The sequence below is a fragment of the Rhea americana genome, unplaced genomic scaffold (genome assembly GCF_003343005.1).
Source record: "Rhea americana isolate MKP2758 unplaced genomic scaffold, rheAme1 scaffold_162, whole genome shotgun sequence".
Taxonomy (NCBI): domain Eukaryota; kingdom Metazoa; phylum Chordata; class Aves; order Rheiformes; family Rheidae; genus Rhea; species Rhea americana.
The window spans coordinates 579050-597007 of record NW_028185728.1 but is presented as its reverse complement, the minus strand read 5'-3'; the positions used below and the strand labels follow the sequence as shown (position 1 = coordinate 597007).

Genomic DNA, 17958 nt, shown 5'->3' with positions numbered 1-17958 from the left:
GGGGGGGGGGGGGATGCAGTCATTTAGATAACTAAATCTTACCTGAAGCCATGGAAGGAAAAGCCTTCCAAAGTACACCCAGCACTGCTAGCCTAATAATTCCTAGGAAGGCTTAAAGTAGAGAATAGCGTGAGGGGCCAGAGCAGCAGCTTTGCTGGATTTGCTCAACCGGGGAGCTGAGTGACTCTTGCAGCTTTTGCTTTCCTGAAGCCTTAACTCAAAACTGGAAACAACCATCATACAGCAATTCTCCAGTTTCAAAAAAATGCTGTCGTGGAGGTAGCAGGGTGGTGGTGGTGGGGATTTTCTCACTTTTTCTGAGAAGTTAAGTTTTGCTTTCTCCTTTTCTTCTTATTAAATGATCATCTGTTAACTTCTGTATACAGACCAGTGTCCTGGGTCTCGCCCATAGCCTTTGAGCACAACTAATTTCAGTGTATGCTGCATCACTTTTCTAGAAGAGCCTCTGCAGTCAGTGTGCTTGTTGTATCTGTTTCATCTGCAAGGAAGCAGCACAAAAATCTGTGTCACCGCTTCCTTATAGAGGCTGTGGGAGGAAGGAGGGGCTGGCAGGCAGACAGGGTATTTGTCAGATGGAGAGCAGGTAATTAGGAAGAAAGCATGCTGTCGGAGGCGGGTATGGCTTGGCAGGAGAGCTCTTGTAGGTTGAGCCTGGTGCTGTTGGATGGTGCTTTATGGAGCTGCTGTGCCACTGCAGCTGCGGATGCAGCTGGACAGGCTGCACGGATCAGGCAAAACTGCTCTTCACCGCTTCCCTCAGGTGCCCTGGAACGGGTACAGATGCTTTCCTCTGGCCTGTACTGCCCCGCCAGGAAAGTGTTAGGACTTCCCCACCCCATCTGACTATAACTTCACCTAGTGAAATGCTCTGTGACTTGGAGAATTGAGAAATGGCTGTTTTAAAGGAAGCCAGGAGCTCTGCCTGTGTAAAGCAGTGGGAGTCAGTTTCTGTGGACTGTGTTTAGTCTTAATTAAGGCTTTTGATAGCCAAGCCAAGGCCTGAATGTGTTGTGGACACTGTGTCGTCTGTTGTTCATCTGTCTGGCGGAACTGGCAGGGGCTAGTGGTGGTGTTGACACAGTTGCTAGTGCAGTCCTAGTTCCATAGCTAGAGATCTTCTCATCAGTTGATCTGAACTCTTTGGTGGGTATTCAGTTTCATTTACAAAATAAACYATGTGGGCTTGGCTCTTAAATTGAGGGAGAAGAGGACTGTTAAGATTGAGGTTCTTTGTGGCTGCCCTGTACTTTGCAGAAAATACTCTAAAGGTGAGCTGGACAGTGCTGGCTAGAGTTAATACTGATTGAAAAATCTTTCTTCACMCAAAGGCCTGTTCATCACCGAGAAGGAACCTCTGCAGCAGCCTTACTCTGCAAGTGATGGGCTCGGAGAATAGCGCTTTRAAGAGCTGCACACTAGAAGAACCACCGTTTACGCTGCCAACTGGACACACGATTTACCCAGCTGTGTTGCAAGATGGCAAACTTGCTTCGGTCTTTGTGTACAAGAGAGAGAATGAAGATACAGTTAATAAAGCTGCCAAGGTACTGTAGAGAGCACATGTGGAACAAACTCTTTGGAGCTTCTCTCCTTTCTAGGAGCGGTGGAAGTCTGCCAGTTGCTGAATGTCAGACCTGGGGGTGAGGGAAGGAGAAACTGTTGTTGGCTGAATATAGCTGCAGTGTGGTGGGGAAGAAGGGGACAGCTGCAAAGCTACTAGTGCGCTGCTTCGTGCTAGCAGTGATGGGAAGGGAGGTTCAGATAGTAACACTTGCATTCATTTGTGGCGTATTAATCTCTTGCAGATATTCCTAAGAGAGAATTTCTTAGGTGGGCTATGCCCAAAATGCTGTGTTTATTCTTTTGTGTAAGACTTTGTACCTAGACCTATAATAAAAGGTTTGGCAGTGAGTGAATGAGCCGAGTGTGCTAAGTGCTTGGTGAGCAGCAGGGTGGACTGTCTAAATTCAAGCAGAAAATGGTGGCTAAAGGTATGTGGTTAGACTCTGAAGTCAAGACAGAATCCCTTCCCCCCCCTTTTTTTTTCTCTTTCGAAGCACCTGAAAACCTTGCGCCACCCTTGCCTTCTGCGCTTCCTCTCCTGTACTGTGGAAGCAAATGGGATCCACCTGGTTACAGAACGTGTGAAACCATTGGAGATGGTCCTGGAGACGCTCTCTTCTGCAGAAATCTGTGCAGGGATCTACGATGTGTTGCTGGCTCTCATCTTCCTCCATGACAGGGTGAGTACCAACGGAGGCAGTCATGGAGAGTCTGACGGGAGTCAGATGGAACATGACAGGGGGCTGTTGTAACACAAAAAGATAGACTCATAGCCCACAGGTTTTTGTTTGTTTGTTTGTTTGTTTGTTTTTAGGCTGAAACTGCTAAAAACATTAGCTGCCTTTTAGAAGGAATAGTAAATTAAAATACTGTGATTTTAGGAAATGAGGTTCATGAACTGAGAACTGCTTCCAGTGCTTCATGCTTTAGGGAAGTGAGACTGCTCGGCCTCAGCATTTATTTACAGCTGTTGCCACTTGTCAGATACCAGTGTCACTACTCCCCTGTTCTGGCATTATGCATTTGTCCAGGACTGAAGATAAATCCCAACTCAGACTGTAGCTTTCAGGCTTTCTGTTTGTAGTTGGAGGTTGTCTCTGCACTTACAGTTGCATTACAGGGCTGTGACAATGAAACCTTGCTCTGAAACCATAGTCCTTCTGAGGGATACCTGCTAGTCACCTACAAAATCCTTAAGGACGTGTAGAGATGTGTTCTTTTTGGCAGCTTTTCCTTAGTTCCTCACAACACCTAGTTAGAACTACTGAAGATCTTATGTCTTCATCTATCCCCACGTCTCTCTCTCTCTCTCTCTTTCTCTCTCTCTCTCTCTTTTTTTAATGTTTTAGGGAAACTTAACACATAACAATGTCTGTTTATCATCTGTCTTTGTAAGTGAGGATGGGCACTGGAAACTGGGAGGAATGGAAACAGTCTGCAACTTTAGTGAAGCCACTCCAGAGGTAAGAGACAAGTAAATCATGCCCCTCAGATGCCTGGAAGAGGGCTTCTGCTCTGCTGAAGCTGTCTTTCTGCTGCTGTGAAGGCCCAAGTCCTAAATCCTTCCAGTTATCTTAGTTTACTATTAAATGTGTTGGCTTGTTTCCAGCTCTGACCTGAATCTTTGCTCCAAGCATGCTGTTACTATAAACAATAATGTCTTCATAAACACAGAAACTCATTCCCCCTTAGCTAAAAAGCAACTAACTTTCTAAAGGAGGCAGAGCTGGCTGGAAGGTAGGTTAAAATTGGGGATAAGGAGGCATCTGTGCTTCTCTGGRCTTACTTAAAATAAACTGCTTTACTGGGAAGCAGAAAGATGCAGGTTGAAATGAATCAAAACCAAAAATAATTTCAATGATTCTGGCTTTTGCTGCTGGCATCTTCGTTGCTTGTTACTGATTTTGGCAGAAAGATTCCTAGTTTGATTTCTGCTGTGTGTTGTGCCTAGTCATTGCTGCAGCCTAGCAGTCTGTARTAAATGTATATTGCCCTTTCTCCCAGAGAATCCACAAATCCTTCACAAACTGCGCTTAGTGTCCCTGGTATCACTTTTCAGAAGGGATAAGGCAGGTACACAGCTGAGGTGTGTGGTGGTGCATAACAATGCAAAGAGTGTAGCGGTAAAACCTGACAGCTACAGGTCATGAAATCCTTCTCCTGTGCAGGTGGATCATGCAGGGACTGTAGAACTGAAGACCTAAAGGGATGAGTTGACTGTGATGCCCTGAAGTTGCTTTATGTCAACTTGGCATTTCACACCTGAYGCTTACGCAATTGTGCTTCCCCTGTGGGCAGAGCAAAGCACAGCCCACCCTGGATGCGAGCTGGTGGGACAGGGGCAGCCTGCAGCTCCGCGCGCAGCCCTGGCTGCGGTGAGGAGGCTGCTGTGCTGTAGGGAGAGGTCTCTCCTGCTGCTTGGCCGAGAAAACGGATCAAGGYAGCTAATGTCTCCCCCTCCTCTTTGCAGTTCCTCTGTCACGTGAAGTCYGTGCGAGACCAGTCTTGCATCCCTTTTGAAGAGATGGTGAGTAATATTGCTGCCTTACAGCTTGGTGGAGGAACTTGTTGCTGGCAATAAATAAACGCACAATGCTCAGAAAAGGATTTTGACTCGCGTGTTTTATSTCTTCATACTTGAATGGGAAGAAATGGCCATTGGATAATAAGTGAGGTTTAGTTTTCCTTTTTTTTTTTTTCTTCCTCTACTCCTAGTCTGGGTATGGTGTTGGGCACAGGRAAGAGAAATTTCAGAATAGTACTGATGGAAGAGCAAGTTCTTGTAATTATTTCATTTTTCTTTGCAGCTTTAATGCTTCTAAGAGTAGTTGCTGAGRTTGCCAAGATCACTGTGATAACATGATTATGTAGCCCTCTCATGTATAACAGCCTCTTTTCATTTATTTATTTCTACTTGTTAGTCATCTTATATCTATTAAACATCTTATGAGCTGCGTATTCTAAAGAAGTGAGATCTCCCTCTGTTTAACACCTGTTTCCATAGAAATGCTGAAAGTTGTTGACTTGTAATTGCTATGTGCGTTCRTGGGGGAATTATTACGTTGTGATGTAGTTGTTCCTTTGGGCTATAAATTCCCTGGGGGAGGATTTTTTTAGCATAATTTACTTGTAGGGTGCTTGGTAAGGTTTGGAGCTATAAAAAGAATTGAAGAGTGTGTATGGGAGGGTGGATAGGCGTTCATGGAAACTACCAAGTATTTTATAAACTCCTGCTTTGCTGATAATTATTTTTTTTAGTCTGCAGATTTCAAAATTCTACCCAACAGCTATGGGTATGCACGGGATGCTTACGCGTTTGGAATGATGGTTGAAAATCTCCTGACTGTCTTAAATGATCAGGGTGAGGAATGAAAATGAGATGTGTGTGTTTTTCTGCGAACAGTCCTGCAGAGCTTATTCCTTACATGCATAAACTGAGGTATTTGCCTTTTGCTGCAGCTGCGTATTGTGACGGATGTGTTACAGGGATGGTGGGGCAGTACTGTTTCTCATGTTTGCCAGGAATTGCCAAAATAAGAACTACTTCCGTGCAAGTTCCTCCTATTTCATGCTTCACCTTTTTAGGAGTGTCTTTGGGGAAGAATGTTGGTTTCCTGCTTACAGAGACCAGTATGGCTCCTGTTCTAGGAGTCACAGTCCCTGGTGGGGTAGTGTCCTGTGTGAATAGGAGCTGGCCATGATGATGCGGGTCAGGGTTGTCTAGAAGCTGGGGTGTTGGGTTGGTGGTAGGCAAAGCTTGTATCTGTTCCAGAGTCTTGTCTCCATGTGCCTACTTTTGGTAAACTGCATAATTTTTGTCTTTTTTTCTTCATCTGTAAAACTTAATAACTTGGACCCCCTTTCTCTGAAAGGGTCTAGGATGGTTGGTGAGGAGTGATATGTGTGCAAGTGGTTCTTGAGATAACTTCTTCCCTCTTTGTCTCAAACTGAGTGTAGCAGCAGCTTTCTGGATATGGAGGCAGGACTGACTTTTATCTTGCAACAGCAGATGAGAACTAGGTAACTCAGGTTAAAATGCAGTCTTAGGTTTTTCCTCTCTTCCTGCTATTGAGCATGGTCAGATGTGCTCTCCTAGGKTTGGCTGGAGGTCAACAGCCCACACAACATGAGCACTGCCAAGTCCATCCACAGCTTGGTCCTGCCCCCATCAACTGCTTCATCAAAAGTTAGGGGCACAGATGCCCAGCGCACAGATGTGCTGTACTGCAGCAAAGTTGGGCTGCTGCCTTCTAGCAGAGAGGGAGGAGGAAGCTACTTGCTGGATAGATAGTAACACTCTGGTCAAGGCAAGTTTGTTTCCATTAGAACACTGACCTTTATAATATGCCTTTGCCTGTTCACTGTTAAAACTCTTTATTTCCCCAGTAGCTCAGCAGCTTAGGGAGAAAAATGGGAATGTGGTTCTCCCTTCCCTTGGGGCAGGACAGTAGAGATGTGAGCAACTGAACAGTTTGCTATCAAATAGAGCTTCTAAAGGAAATTTTCAGAAGGAGTGGAGGATCCCTGATCATAGTATGTTCAGTGCTGAGACAGAAATCTAACTGTAAGTGCTCTGGCTTTCAGTTTCAGCAGATATTCTCTCCAGCTTTCAGCAAACGTTGCACCGTACACTGCTGAATCCAGATCCAAAGTGTCGTCCACCGCTGTCAAGCTTATTGTCTCATGAGTTCTTCAGGTAAGGAAAAGAATATCCTGCCTGTTTTGGTATGTGTTGATATTGCTTATTTCTGCATTGTCAACATACAATCAACATTCTGAATGAGGTATTTAGCTAGCAGTGGTGACAAAAGTGTGTCCTTCTKTCACATGCAGCCGGTTAGATCTCAAGCCCATGGGAGGAGATGGGGAATGCTCTAGAAAACAAAATCATTCGAGGTAGCACTTAGAGTAAAGCAGGCTTTGAGATAACCTGCACAGACCTGTGTCTTCTGTCACTTAAATGTTTCTCCAGATAGTGGCATTGGAGTAGGGTGGGCACTTGTTTCTGCTTATTGCCCCGGATGGTGGTCAGAAACAGCTAGTGCAGCCTGTCCTCATCTCCTTGTGAATCGCTGACTTCGGAAGTGTCAGCTGTACTTTGACACTGTAAACATACAGCTGGTGGGTCACAGGTCAGACTCTCACACAGGTGTTCTTGGTCCACCAGCATTTGACTTTCATCTCCCTTTCTGTTTCTGTATACTAAGTAATGCAGATTTGTGAGATCTTAGTTGTGGATGGTTTAAGCATCATCAAGGATCATGCTTGACAGCCTACATATTTATCCTTAGGAATGACTTTCTGGAGGTTGTGAACTTTCTGAAGACCTTAACACTAAAGTCTGAGGAAGAGAAAACTGAATTTTTCAAGTAAGTCAAATAAGTGTACTCTGGAAGCTTTTTATTTCGGAAACACTTCTGCCAAGTAGGATCTTGTGGGCAACTTGGAAGGCTGGTGGCCTGAAAGATTCTTCCTCAGGTACATCATTTTGATCCTTTTGGCAGACCATTGTTTGCTCTGTAATGTAGTAGTCCGGGTACTCCAAGCCAATCTAGTGCTTGTATCAGAGGAAATTCTTCCTTCCATCCTCCTCTAATTTGTTGGGAACAGTTTGGTGTTTGGGAGGAGCAGTGCCTGCCAGCCTCTCTACATTATTCTGATAGCAGCCTCTGGAATGATGCTGTGGACAGCTATATGAACAGCAATATTTACCTGCTACAGACCAATTGCTATTGCTGAAGAATCAGGCAGAAACTGGGCTGCAGTAAAATGCAGCTCACTTAAAACGTGCTTTTCTGAATCCTGTCTGTTTTCAGCAATTTGGTTGAACTGATGCAGGGCTAAAAACTGGAACTTTCACAAGGGTAACTGGGATGTAAAAAGAAAACAATTTTTCTCTTGTCTGTAACCTCTTTCCATTGTGTTCTAAATGAGATGACACACACTGTGGGGAATAATGTTGATGTTATTACCAGGAGTTTAATTATTCCAGTTTTCCTCCATTCTTCTTAGCGGCACTGTCTCATCTCATTGCACTGCGACTAAGCAGGAATCGTTTGAAAAAGCCCATTCGTATGCTCTAGTGTTGTGCTACTTGCTGTAGTTGAGAGTGGTATAACAAGCTTGTCTGATGAACTGAGTTGAGCTTTTTCTGCTCAGCTCTGGTGAGCAGTTCCTGACCTCCAGCCTGTACTCTGGCRCATCACTGGAGCTGTTCCTGGGCCCTGCCACTTTCCAGTCTCCTTGCACAACAGATCTGGCTTGCTCTTCCACTTGCCACTGCTCTTCTCCAGCTGTGTCCAGCCTCATTGGGGCCCTTGGGTCGCAGATCACTGCTCTTCCTTCCTCACCTATGTGCCTGGCTCTTTGTGGCTCTTGTTTGTGCTGAGTGCCTCCTGCCTCTTACAGGCCAGCCCTGGAGTAAGGGAGGGGAGATTAGTTGTCTGAGGCAGCCATGGAGGAACTACCACAGCGCTGAGGTTTCTCATGTCAGCCCTGCTGCTGAGAAGGCCGAGATGTTTGGTGTGGCTGGACCATGGCAGTGTGGTAGCACAGAGTTGGGAGGAGTGCCACCAGCTACAGCAGTCTCTGGGAAGCAGCTCTAGTCTGCTGAGCATGTGGGAGCTGTAAGACTTTCCCTATGGCTTCTGTCCTGATCCAGGCTAAGCATGTTGTACCTCTTGCTGTTGCAGGGATGTTCTTTACACAAAAGCCACCTGCTTGCCCAGTTTCAGAGTGTATACTTTAAAAGATTAGAGAACTTCTTTTGATGTGATTGGGGGTGGGGGAACACCTTTCACAACCCTTRTTCTTAGGAGTAGTTTCATCATTTTAGATGAGACTTTGCAAAGTGGAATCTAGCACTGCTTGAGGCTGAAATCTTCAATTTTTTTAGGCAGATTTTGTAAACTGCTAAGGATACAGTTTTTGATAGGAAATGTTGAATGACTTAAACTTGTAGTCTCAGCTTTGTGTGGGTAAAATTGTTGTCTGCAATGGATGTCTAAGCTGTGCTAGTGCTAGTAGTCAGCATTTGTGGGAAATCCTATTGATATGCTCCCCGAGAATTGTTTTTTTTTTTTCCCTAAGAGAAGCTTCAGTGTAGTCATGGCATATCTGGGGTAGAAAAGGGGAGAAAATGAATTTCTCTTTCTTTGTGTATTTAAAGGCCTGGGAGATCTTACAGAGCTATTTTCCCACTTGCTCTACAGTTGTGTGGTCACTGTCAATTATAAAGCTATTTTGATTTCACTAGTTTGAGACTTAGTTGGACCAAAGAAGAGGAGAAAGAAAATCTTTGCAGGAACATTCAGAATGGTTCTCAGCATCTCTCTAACAACGTCTACTGAGGGAGATAAAACCCTCTTCATTTAAAACTACGATAGAGCTGTCCCCTTCCCAGCATGCTTTCTCACAGCATGTGCACTATTAGTCTCCTCCAAACCTAGGGAAAAGCAGTATCTGTTACTGATATTTTTAAAGGAATATTCTACAAGAAAGTGCCATTAAATGAAATCAAACTCTTGCAGCTTAAACCCACCCYGTGCTTTGACAGGCACCTCAAACACTTTTTGTGTTAGATGGAAGTGGTTTCAAGTGGGATTTCCTTTTTGCAAGGGAGGCAGCCCATTTGCAGACTGTAGTGGGTAAAATACCCTTTTCTCAAGCAGAACAATTCTTCCAGTGCACTGAGGTGTGAGATAGGAGTGCAGCTCTCTTTTGCAGTTTTAACGCTTTACTGCTTCAAGTGAGCTGCCGGCTCTGAGCCAGCCGGGATGCCACAGCAGTGGTCAGCTCCTCTGAAGGGGAAGCAATCAGGTGCTGGCTGTAGGTGCAGCAGCACTTCCATGTGCGCTCTTGACAGGCAGTGGTCTGGGTGTAGGATTTTACAGGGTGCGTCTCTCGGTGTTTCTTTATTGCCTCGTGATTTGTTTTACAGTTGCTTAGAAGCTTCAGTTAAGAGCAGAGCTTTGTCCTTCTAGGGCAATTTATAGGCAGAGTGAGAGATTGTGATGGAACTTCGTCTCTAGCAGGCAAGGCAGACTCAAAAGTGGTACTTAAGGGCAACAGTTGTAAATGCATGAAAGGTTGTGTTGGTACTAATTGCTCTCTCTTGGAACACAGATTCCTGCTGGACAGAGTGGCCTGCTTGTCAGAGGAGCTGATAGCATCACGGCTGGTGCCTCTCTTACTCAATCAGCTTGTATTTGCTGAACCTGTAGCTGTCAAGAGTTTTCTTCCTCATCTGCTGGGTCCAAAGAAAGGTGAACTTTAAGTACTTCAGAATTTTCACTGACAAGTTTGGAGTGAATTTAGAGACCAAAAAGATTAGTGGTGTTTAAGCAGAACAAATACTGTAATACACAGAACTGGTTATTCCACATACTGGGAAATACTGGCTTCCTCATTTGCAGTAGGCTTTTCACTGTCCTACTGATACTAGGAAGAGCGTTAGAAATTGCCTGTTCTCCTGTTCTCTTGTTTCAGAAGTGTTCTCCAATCAGCTTACCACAGGCTTTCTCTGTGGTACGTTGCATATCCTTATTCTCCCTTTTCCTCTAACCCTCTTTGCCCTTCTTTTCTTCTGCCACTGAACTGGTGTGTGGCAMCCTCTTTCTCCTGTAAGGGTGTTCAGTCTCTTCTTTCCTCTGCAAGAGGTGTGTGGCATGTCTCGCTGGATCCCCAACTGTCTTCTATCCCTGCAGTATGCCTCTCCTCCCGTACAGTTTCTCCAAAATAACTGCTGGTGTTTTAGCCAAGCAGTATCTGGCTTGTGATTGTTTGGCCTTAAGTGTTCAGAGCCATTGCTGTTGAGCAAAGCATTCCTGCCTTGCTTCTCCTCCTTCCCTCCCTCCCTTCTTTCCTCCTTTTTTCCTTTCCTCCCTTTCTTACTCTCTTCTGTCTCCTCTGACATCCCAAGGAAGCTGAGTTGAAAGCTGACTGTGCAGGGAGCCAGAACAAAGAATCAGACCTGGCAGCTGGGTGACACTGTATCTCTGCTGTAGAAATCTGCCAGTGAATAGTTTTGGGGTGAGCTGTCTCTGGTTTGTGAAGCAGCCTTTTCCCACTTTTCGCCTCTTTTCCGTAGAGCAAATTGGAGAAAGCCAAACCAACTGCCTCCTGTCACCAGCCCTGTTCCAGACTCACGTGATCCCTGTGCTGCTGAAACTATTTGAGGTTCACGAAGAGCATGTTCGAATGGTGTTGCTGTCTCACATTCATGCCTACGCAGAACTGTTCTCTCGGGAAGAGTTGAAAAACATCATATTGCCACAGGTTAAGGACAGCAAAACCATATGGTGTTTTCTACTGCTGGGATCAGTTCTGGTGCAGTTTAAARCTAAGCTCTTGTAGTCCAGGCAACCTCTGTGCAAGCTTTCTCCCAGCTGCCCCCTCTACCAAAAGCATCCGTCACAGATTCCGATTCTAGCACCCCACTGCCAGCCTCACTTGTGCTGCTCAATTCGTGTGGAATATTCCTATCCTAAACCCAGCAGTCAGGACTGTTGTTTCTGGTCTGAGGGACTCCTTTTCTTCCCATCCTACCTCCCTTTACCAGTAGAGTTAGTGTTGCCTAATGCTGGTGTGCAGCACCCTTTTCTATGCYGGTCCTGAGCCCCTTCCTGCAGCACTGAGGCCTTCTGTTACCCACCATCCGTGCTGACACCTGGCAGCTTCATAACAAGACTGCATTTCTGCTTGACGCTGCTCTACAACTCGAGTGGCTCTTGACCAGAGAGGACGGATCACTCTAAGCTGAGGGTGTCTTGGCAAAGAGAGTACAATGTTCACTAGGCACTGGGATTAGTTGTACTCTTTAACTTGTAACAAAAAGTGGAAGGCTATTTTTTTTTCTGCTGCAGAATAATGTCCTGTATCTGCTTAGTAAGAGCTGTGAGGCAATCTTAGAAATGAAATGTGCTGCAAATGTAACATGTAATGAGAGAAGAGCAAAACAGCAGAATTTTCTGTTCTTAGTAACAATCTCTTATTATTTGTGTAGGTATTGCTGGGCCTTCGAGATACCAGTGACTCTATCGTTGCAATAACACTGCACAGCTTAGCAGTTCTCGTCTCTCTGCTTGGACCTGAAGTAGTTATAGGCGGCGAAAGAACTAAGATTTTCAAAAGCTCTGCACCAAGTTTCATGAAAACTACTGATCTCTCTCCAGAAGGTAAACGATGTACTCGGAGGTGTTAGGATTCCCRTTATATTGTTTCTGCTTGTTCTGTCCAAGCAATGTAGGCAGAATTTCTTGGGTAATTAACTTCTGACTGTTCACAGGCTTAACTGAAAGAAGCTAATTTGCAGCTAAACTTTAATTCTAAATTAGGTGCTGACTGTTTGCAGATACAAAACTGGCATCATAAAACAGTTATATAAAAGGACCTTAAATGCAGGAAATATAAGAACACTTGTACCTCTTTTTCCATTTAAAAATCTCTGTAAGCAAGAGGTACTTTGTGTGTTCATCGCTCGTGGAAAAACTATAGTGCTCTTAATGTACTTACTTAACAGATGTTTAGTATTCCTCTGTCCTTCATGTTTTTAAAATAAATAAATCTCATCCTCTTCCTCCCAATTTCTGTTCATAGATTGGAAAAGGAATACGAACTTCCCTATTTTCTCAGCTCTCAGGAAGCTTTTCAGCTAATCCAAATGAAGAAAGTAGTCCCTGCAACTGCTAGCTAACCTGGAGACAAGCATACTAAGGCAAAGCTTTTCTGGATATTGAAATTTAAAATGCTTACAATTGGAGGGAAAAAAAACACCTTTTGCTCTACTTTAGACTTGAAGTATAGATACCAAATGAAAGGCATGATAGAGAACAGCTTAAGTATAAATGTTTTCTCCTGATTCTGTATGTACTGACAAATACCACCCTCCATTAAAATCTGTGGATGGTTCATTGCGTTATTTTTCTTTACATTATTTTAATAGACTACACTAAATGAAGACCTTCAGATTTCATGCTTGAAACCARTTTATTTTTCGAAAGAGTAATATAGCTCTGATTTAAATATAGAGGAATAAGAGGGAAAAAAAATCTTGGTCCTAAACTGTGAGTGGTGACCTGCAAAAAATAGCACTAAAGGGTGAACAAGTAGAGGCTCAACAAGATGTCTGCTTAAGTAAGTCCTTCAAAGCACGTACCTTTTAACAAGGGTGCTTTTGGCTAGGGAAGGGTTCTTAATTGCAGTCCTTTTCAGCGCTGCAGTCCACACTTCTCTGGCTACACTGATAATCCCTAGCATAGGCAGGTACAGTTGGCTGCCAACAAAGCTAAACCAGACGGATGCAAATACACTTTCTGCACTTAGCACTGCACTAAGCCATCCTATGTAAAGCTCTGTTCCTTTCTAATTCTGACTAGGCCAGAGTTGTGGCAATGGGGCCTTATACAGCCTAGGCCAGTGCTGGCAAATCATTGCCATCAGTGACTGTGTGCATCTCCCAGCAATGAAAGGCAACTAGGTGCTTGCTGAGGCATGATATGAGGTATGTATGTATGATACACTGTTGCTCAGGATATGTGTGACATGAGCAAGGCTTTTAATACAGCCTTCAGACAGTGCATCAACCTCCTGTTCCTGTAAACTAACTGCTTTACTCAGGTCCAAGTGTAAAAGAAGGGTAGTGTAGTAGCATAGGTTTGCTTTTGCTTTGCATTCTTGTGAGGCACATAACAGGGGATTTGTGATGCCATGCAGTTTAGAAACCGGTGGTTTGGATCCAGCTAGGTGGCAGAGTGTTTTTTTTTTTTTTTTTTTTTTTTTTTTTTTTTTTTTTTTTTTTTTTTTTTTTTTTTTTTAAGCACCTGTTCAGAACATTAGAAGTCTGGTCATTGTGTATTTCCTGAAAGAATGTATCAACAGAAACTGACCCATAATTCACAGTTGCCTAAACTAAACTTTTTACCAGTACAAACTGTAGACTGTAGGAAGAGAGGAGTATTGTTTCATATACAGATCAAGAGGTGCAGCTGTCACATTGCAACTCCTATCTTTATTCACTGTTCCTTGCCTCTGTTGTAGGTAAGAGCACCCTGATGCTGTGGGCATTTTCAACTAAAAGTGAAAACAGACCATGTGGAGTTGGTATCCTTTTGTTTTGCTTTATTCCTGCAGGATCCCCCAGTCATGTTGTAAGCCATCAGAGAAATCCACCCTCTCGGCCCTTGAAGAATAATTCCAGCGTGTTCCCCATCTCTGGAAATGTACCTGTCAAGAAACAGTCTGTGCGACAAGACAATTCACTGGTTTTAAAGACAGGTAAATCTTTGCCCCAGCTGTTCCTTTTTAGAAATGAAATGTCATAGAAATGAAAAATTGCTTGAAATATTGTTTGTCTTCCCCATGTGCTGATTCAAAAGACATTTAATGAAGTAAGAAAGGTAAAAGTGAAGGAACAAGAATGTGATCCTTGGTTTCCTCGGGAATATTTATTTGGGAATCTGGTTCACACACACATTGCTGGCCAGCCTGTTTGACTTGAATTTTTGTGTCACTATTTATGGGCTTCTCTGACCTCAGAATCTGACTTGGTTTATTTTCAAGGCCTTTTCTAAGTCATCTAACTTAACACTTATCAGTAGTTAGCTTTTACTGCTCAGGTTTCCTAACATTAATAACCCTCCTTCACAAGCAGGAAGATGGCTGTGCTTTCTAATATGAGAATAACTTAGCGCTGAAATATATTCCAGTGAATGTGACTTTTTGAACTGGCTTGTTTCCATACCAGGTGCCACCTGCAATGTCAAGGATTTCAGAGAGCTTTAGGCACAGCTCAGTCTTTGTACTTGTCCTTCTGAGATGAGTATGTAATACCCTTGTCTTCTGTAGGTGAGCAAGACAGTCACCTCCCCCTAAATGGAGTTCCTGGAAGCATTAACACACTAGGGAGCAGCAGGAGCTCTTTGACTGCCTCTGAAAAGCCAGCAGAGGAGTGGCCAGACTGGAGCGAGGCAGAGGAGACAGACACTGAGAAAACTGTGAACATCCAAATTCAGCCCCGAGAGTCGGAGGGCAGAGCGGGACCTTACTTTGCTGATCGTGATGGTGATGAGAAGCCGTGGGACGACTTTGAGCCCAGCAGCCCTAGTCCTGAACTGTCCTCAGGAACCTGCCTCACTGTGACACAAGCTGATGCAGTTCAGCTGCAGAGGCCTCTGCCAGGGACCCATCCACTGAGCAGAGAACTTAAAAGCCTCAAACTGAGCTCCCCCGCACAGTCCTACCCTCACAGTAGCTGGAGCAATGACAATTGGGACCACCAGGAACAACTGGGAGAAACCTTTCAGGAAAGGCCAAAGTCTTCATCAGAGTCTGGCTTAGGAGAAGAGTTCACTATCCAAGTAAAAAGAAAACCCATGCAAGACCCTGAGCTGGACTGGTTTGCTGATATGATCCCAGACATTAAACCATCTTCAGCAATCTTGATTTTACCTGAAGTGAGGACAGAAGCAGTTGCTCTCAGTCACTCTGGTGCAGTATCCAGCAGAGAAGGTGCCTCCCAGAATATGCTGTTTTCATCCAAATTTGCAGCTATTGATGTTACTGAGGTAAGAGTCTATGGATAGCAGGGTTAAGTGACTGTACATATACACTACAACATACTGCTCTGGTACTAGCAGGCTCCTTGATCAGATGGTGGTTAACCTGAGGAAGTTTAAGTAACACATGACTGTGCAGCTGAATCTTTACTTGTGCATACAAGATAACTGAGCTGTGAATGATGTGTTTAGCAGGCACCAGGTAGCTTAGGGGGCTGTGTGGCAGCAGCAAGACAGCCATGTTAAGAAACACTGAAGGAATTGAATTAATTTGTACTGTACTGAAGGCATGAACTAAGGAGTTTTTACTGTATCCTGGATGCTAGAGACCTGCATTACTTTAAGGAAAGTTGGTTTGGCAGACAGGGGAAGTAGAATGAAGTTGGCCCCAAGCACAAACAGAAGAGGGCTTTCAAGCATAGAGTATGTTCTGGGCTCGGTGTTCCCTGGACTCATCTAGGAAAAGCTACAGGAGGAACAGGAAATCAGGATCTCTGGTTTACTGAGGAAGGTTTTTTGGGTGCCTAATTTTCAGGAAGAAACAGCTGAGACATTTCACTGTTTCAGTGAACCAGCAGGGTTTTAAAACTCTCTTCTGAGTGAGAAGGTAAATCCCTCTAGCCCACTGCAGATACTCAAGAGGCTGTTTCCTTCTGTTAGGAGGAGAGGGAGCTAGCACTCCCATAACTGCTAGCTGAATAGACAGCTCCATTGGGGAATAGGTGTTGATTTCAGGCTGTTTTGCTAACTCAACCCTAAGAGACCTACCACAGAGGTAGCAGGGGGAAAGGAACCTTGAATACAAACTGAAGTTGTTTACATAGTTTGAAAATGGCACATGTGATTCCTAAGCAGCACTGTCTTGACATCAGTCCCCTTTCTGGGGTCACTCACTGTAGTGCAATGATCTGGTGTAGTTGCAGAGCTATGTTAGTGAGACAATTTTTCCTTTAAACTGTTTAGGAAGGAAGGATAGCAAATCCTCTGTTACTTTGCTTATAATATTTAAGGTGTTTCCTTTTATTGGTAAAGCCCTTTAAGCTAGGAAGCTGCAAACATTGGCACACCTCTTGGTCTTACTGAGAGGCTTTCAGCTACTACAGCTTTCTCTGTGAGTGCTGCTTCTTAAAGCCAAGGTGCTCCATGGGGCAGGGAGAGGCTGCCTTTCTGAACAGTTGTCTTACTCTGTCATTACGCACTGCCCAGCTCCTTTGGCCCTTGAATGCCTGACTTTGTTTTTGGCTGAGTGAAGTACAGAAGTAAGTAAGTACATGTGCCTTAATGTTGATAACTTTGCATGATTCTAGGCTGAAGCCACAGGTTGGGGTGAAGAAGAGGAGTTGAACTGGGAAGATGATACGAACTGGTAATGGGACCGAAAGACACAAAGGCTTTACGGCGTGTTGGATTCTGTAAGAGAAGTCATTGCTTCCACAATATAATGGATAAGTACCTCAGCACTGCTTTAGCTGGAAGGCAGGCACTTGCTGTAGCAGTCAGCAAGATCTCCCCCTGGGCCCGATCCCTTCCTTGCCAAGGATGCTCTGTTCCAGCCTGTGCCAAAAACTGCAGGGGTGAGGCCTGCGCTCAAGCAATACGCCCAGCTGCAGTGCATGCCACTGCTGCTGGAAGGAGGATCACTCTGAACAGTGTGTTGGTGCTGATGTGCTACTGGAGGACATGAGGGGTGTAAGCTGTTGTTCTAGAAATCATTGCTGCTCTGAAAAAACTGATGACAATAAATGAAAGTTACATGCAGTTACTTTGTTAATGTGCCATTTTTTTCAGAAAAAGCAAAGCCATTAGAAACAACTCCTTTTATCTATAAGATGATTTCAGGGTGAACATACGGTTTACTCAACATATTTGTTTTTGTTTATACCCATAGATGGCACAAGAGATGTTAGGAAATTTGCAGTGAAGGTCTGTTGAACACAAGCTTGTTCAAGTACTGCATTCATTCTGCTCTTAACTGTGACCAATAAAGATTTTTTTTTTTAAAAAAAGATGATGTTACAGTGGACTGGAACAGCAGCACAGGTATGTTCACTGAACAGCATGGAGCCTTAAATTGTTATTGAGTGTATTTTAAAATAATATAAAAATGCCTACTGCCCTCTCACCTGTACATAACAGGAAAAAACATAAGTTACTTCTACAACAAGGTCAAACACCTTTATCTCCAAGACAATCTCATTAAATGTTTGTTATCATACAGTATCTTAGAAAAAGTGAGCTATACATTGGCAATATATAAGATGACAGCTCGGGTGCACAATAGATTCCATTAAACGTATCAGTCCTTTCCAGCCTGATACTGTGAAAGACTGTCCATCTCGCACATCAGTTCATTTAGGTATCTTAACTACCACTTAATAGTGTAGTAGAACATCACCCTGTGTCACGCTTTTTCCTTYTCCAGCAATCATGGTACAAAGGTATTTCTTCCCTCCAACCAGGGAGCTGAGCTGTTTTAGAGTCTTTGAAATCTGCTGAACAACCTTACCGTACACTGTTTCTCAAAGTGGCTATATCTGTATGTAGAGCCTCCAGCTTCACTGCAAGCCAAGCAGGGGGTGACCCTTTCTGGAGCAGCAGCTTCACAGCCTCCACTGCCCGCTCTATTCTGCCTACTGCTGACTTATACTGCTCCTCAGAGGGTGGGTGACACACTCTTTTTGCCAGAGGCTGCAGATTTAAACACAGGTTAGACATCATTTATAATCCCGTACATAAGTGATTAGTCATCCTCCAACAGCAGAAGAATCTCCGTTGGAGAAGAACTGAGGGACACTCCAGTGCCTTGTGAGAGCTCTTCCCA

The 17958-nt window shown here is 44.2% G+C and overlaps 2 protein-coding genes across 4 annotated transcripts in view; one reads left to right on the top strand and one right to left on the bottom strand.

Annotated features, from left to right (window-relative positions):
* The window catches only part of SCYL3 (SCY1 like pseudokinase 3), a 19906-nt gene extending 3011 nt beyond the window's left edge, over positions 1-16895 (top strand). Inside the window, exons 1-14 of one of the 3 annotated variants that reach the window (XM_085300219.1) lie at positions 524-795; positions 1350-1565; positions 2079-2264; positions 2934-3047; positions 4055-4111; positions 4843-4945; positions 6169-6280; positions 6876-6953; positions 9709-9848; positions 10673-10860; positions 11588-11759; positions 13714-13857; positions 14428-15146; positions 16445-16895. In XM_085300219.1, coding sequence (XP_085156345.1) covers positions 622-795; positions 1350-1565; positions 2079-2264; positions 2934-3047; positions 4055-4111; positions 4843-4945; positions 6169-6280; positions 6876-6953; positions 9709-9848; positions 10673-10860; positions 11588-11759; positions 13714-13857; positions 14428-15146; positions 16445-16507 — 2466 coding nt within the window. In that variant the 5' untranslated portion in view covers positions 524-621 and the 3' untranslated portion in view covers positions 16508-16895. Of the gene's footprint in view, positions 1-523; positions 796-1349; positions 1566-2078; positions 2265-2933; positions 3048-4054; positions 4112-4842; positions 4946-6168; positions 6281-6875; positions 6954-9708; positions 9849-10672; positions 10861-11587; positions 11760-13713; positions 13858-14427; positions 15147-16444 lie in introns of those variants that run through there. The other 2 variants (XM_085300218.1, XM_085300217.1) reach the window with 2 other exon arrangements.
* Positions 13336-17958, bottom strand: part of FIRRM (FIGNL1 interacting regulator of recombination and mitosis) — a 24395-nt gene continuing 19772 nt past the window's right edge. Inside the window, exon 24 of the mRNA XM_085300215.1 lies at positions 13336-17825. Within this exon, the coding sequence (XP_085156341.1) occupies positions 17640-17825 (186 nt within the window). The 3' untranslated portion in view covers positions 13336-17639. The remainder of the gene's footprint in view (positions 17826-17958) is intronic.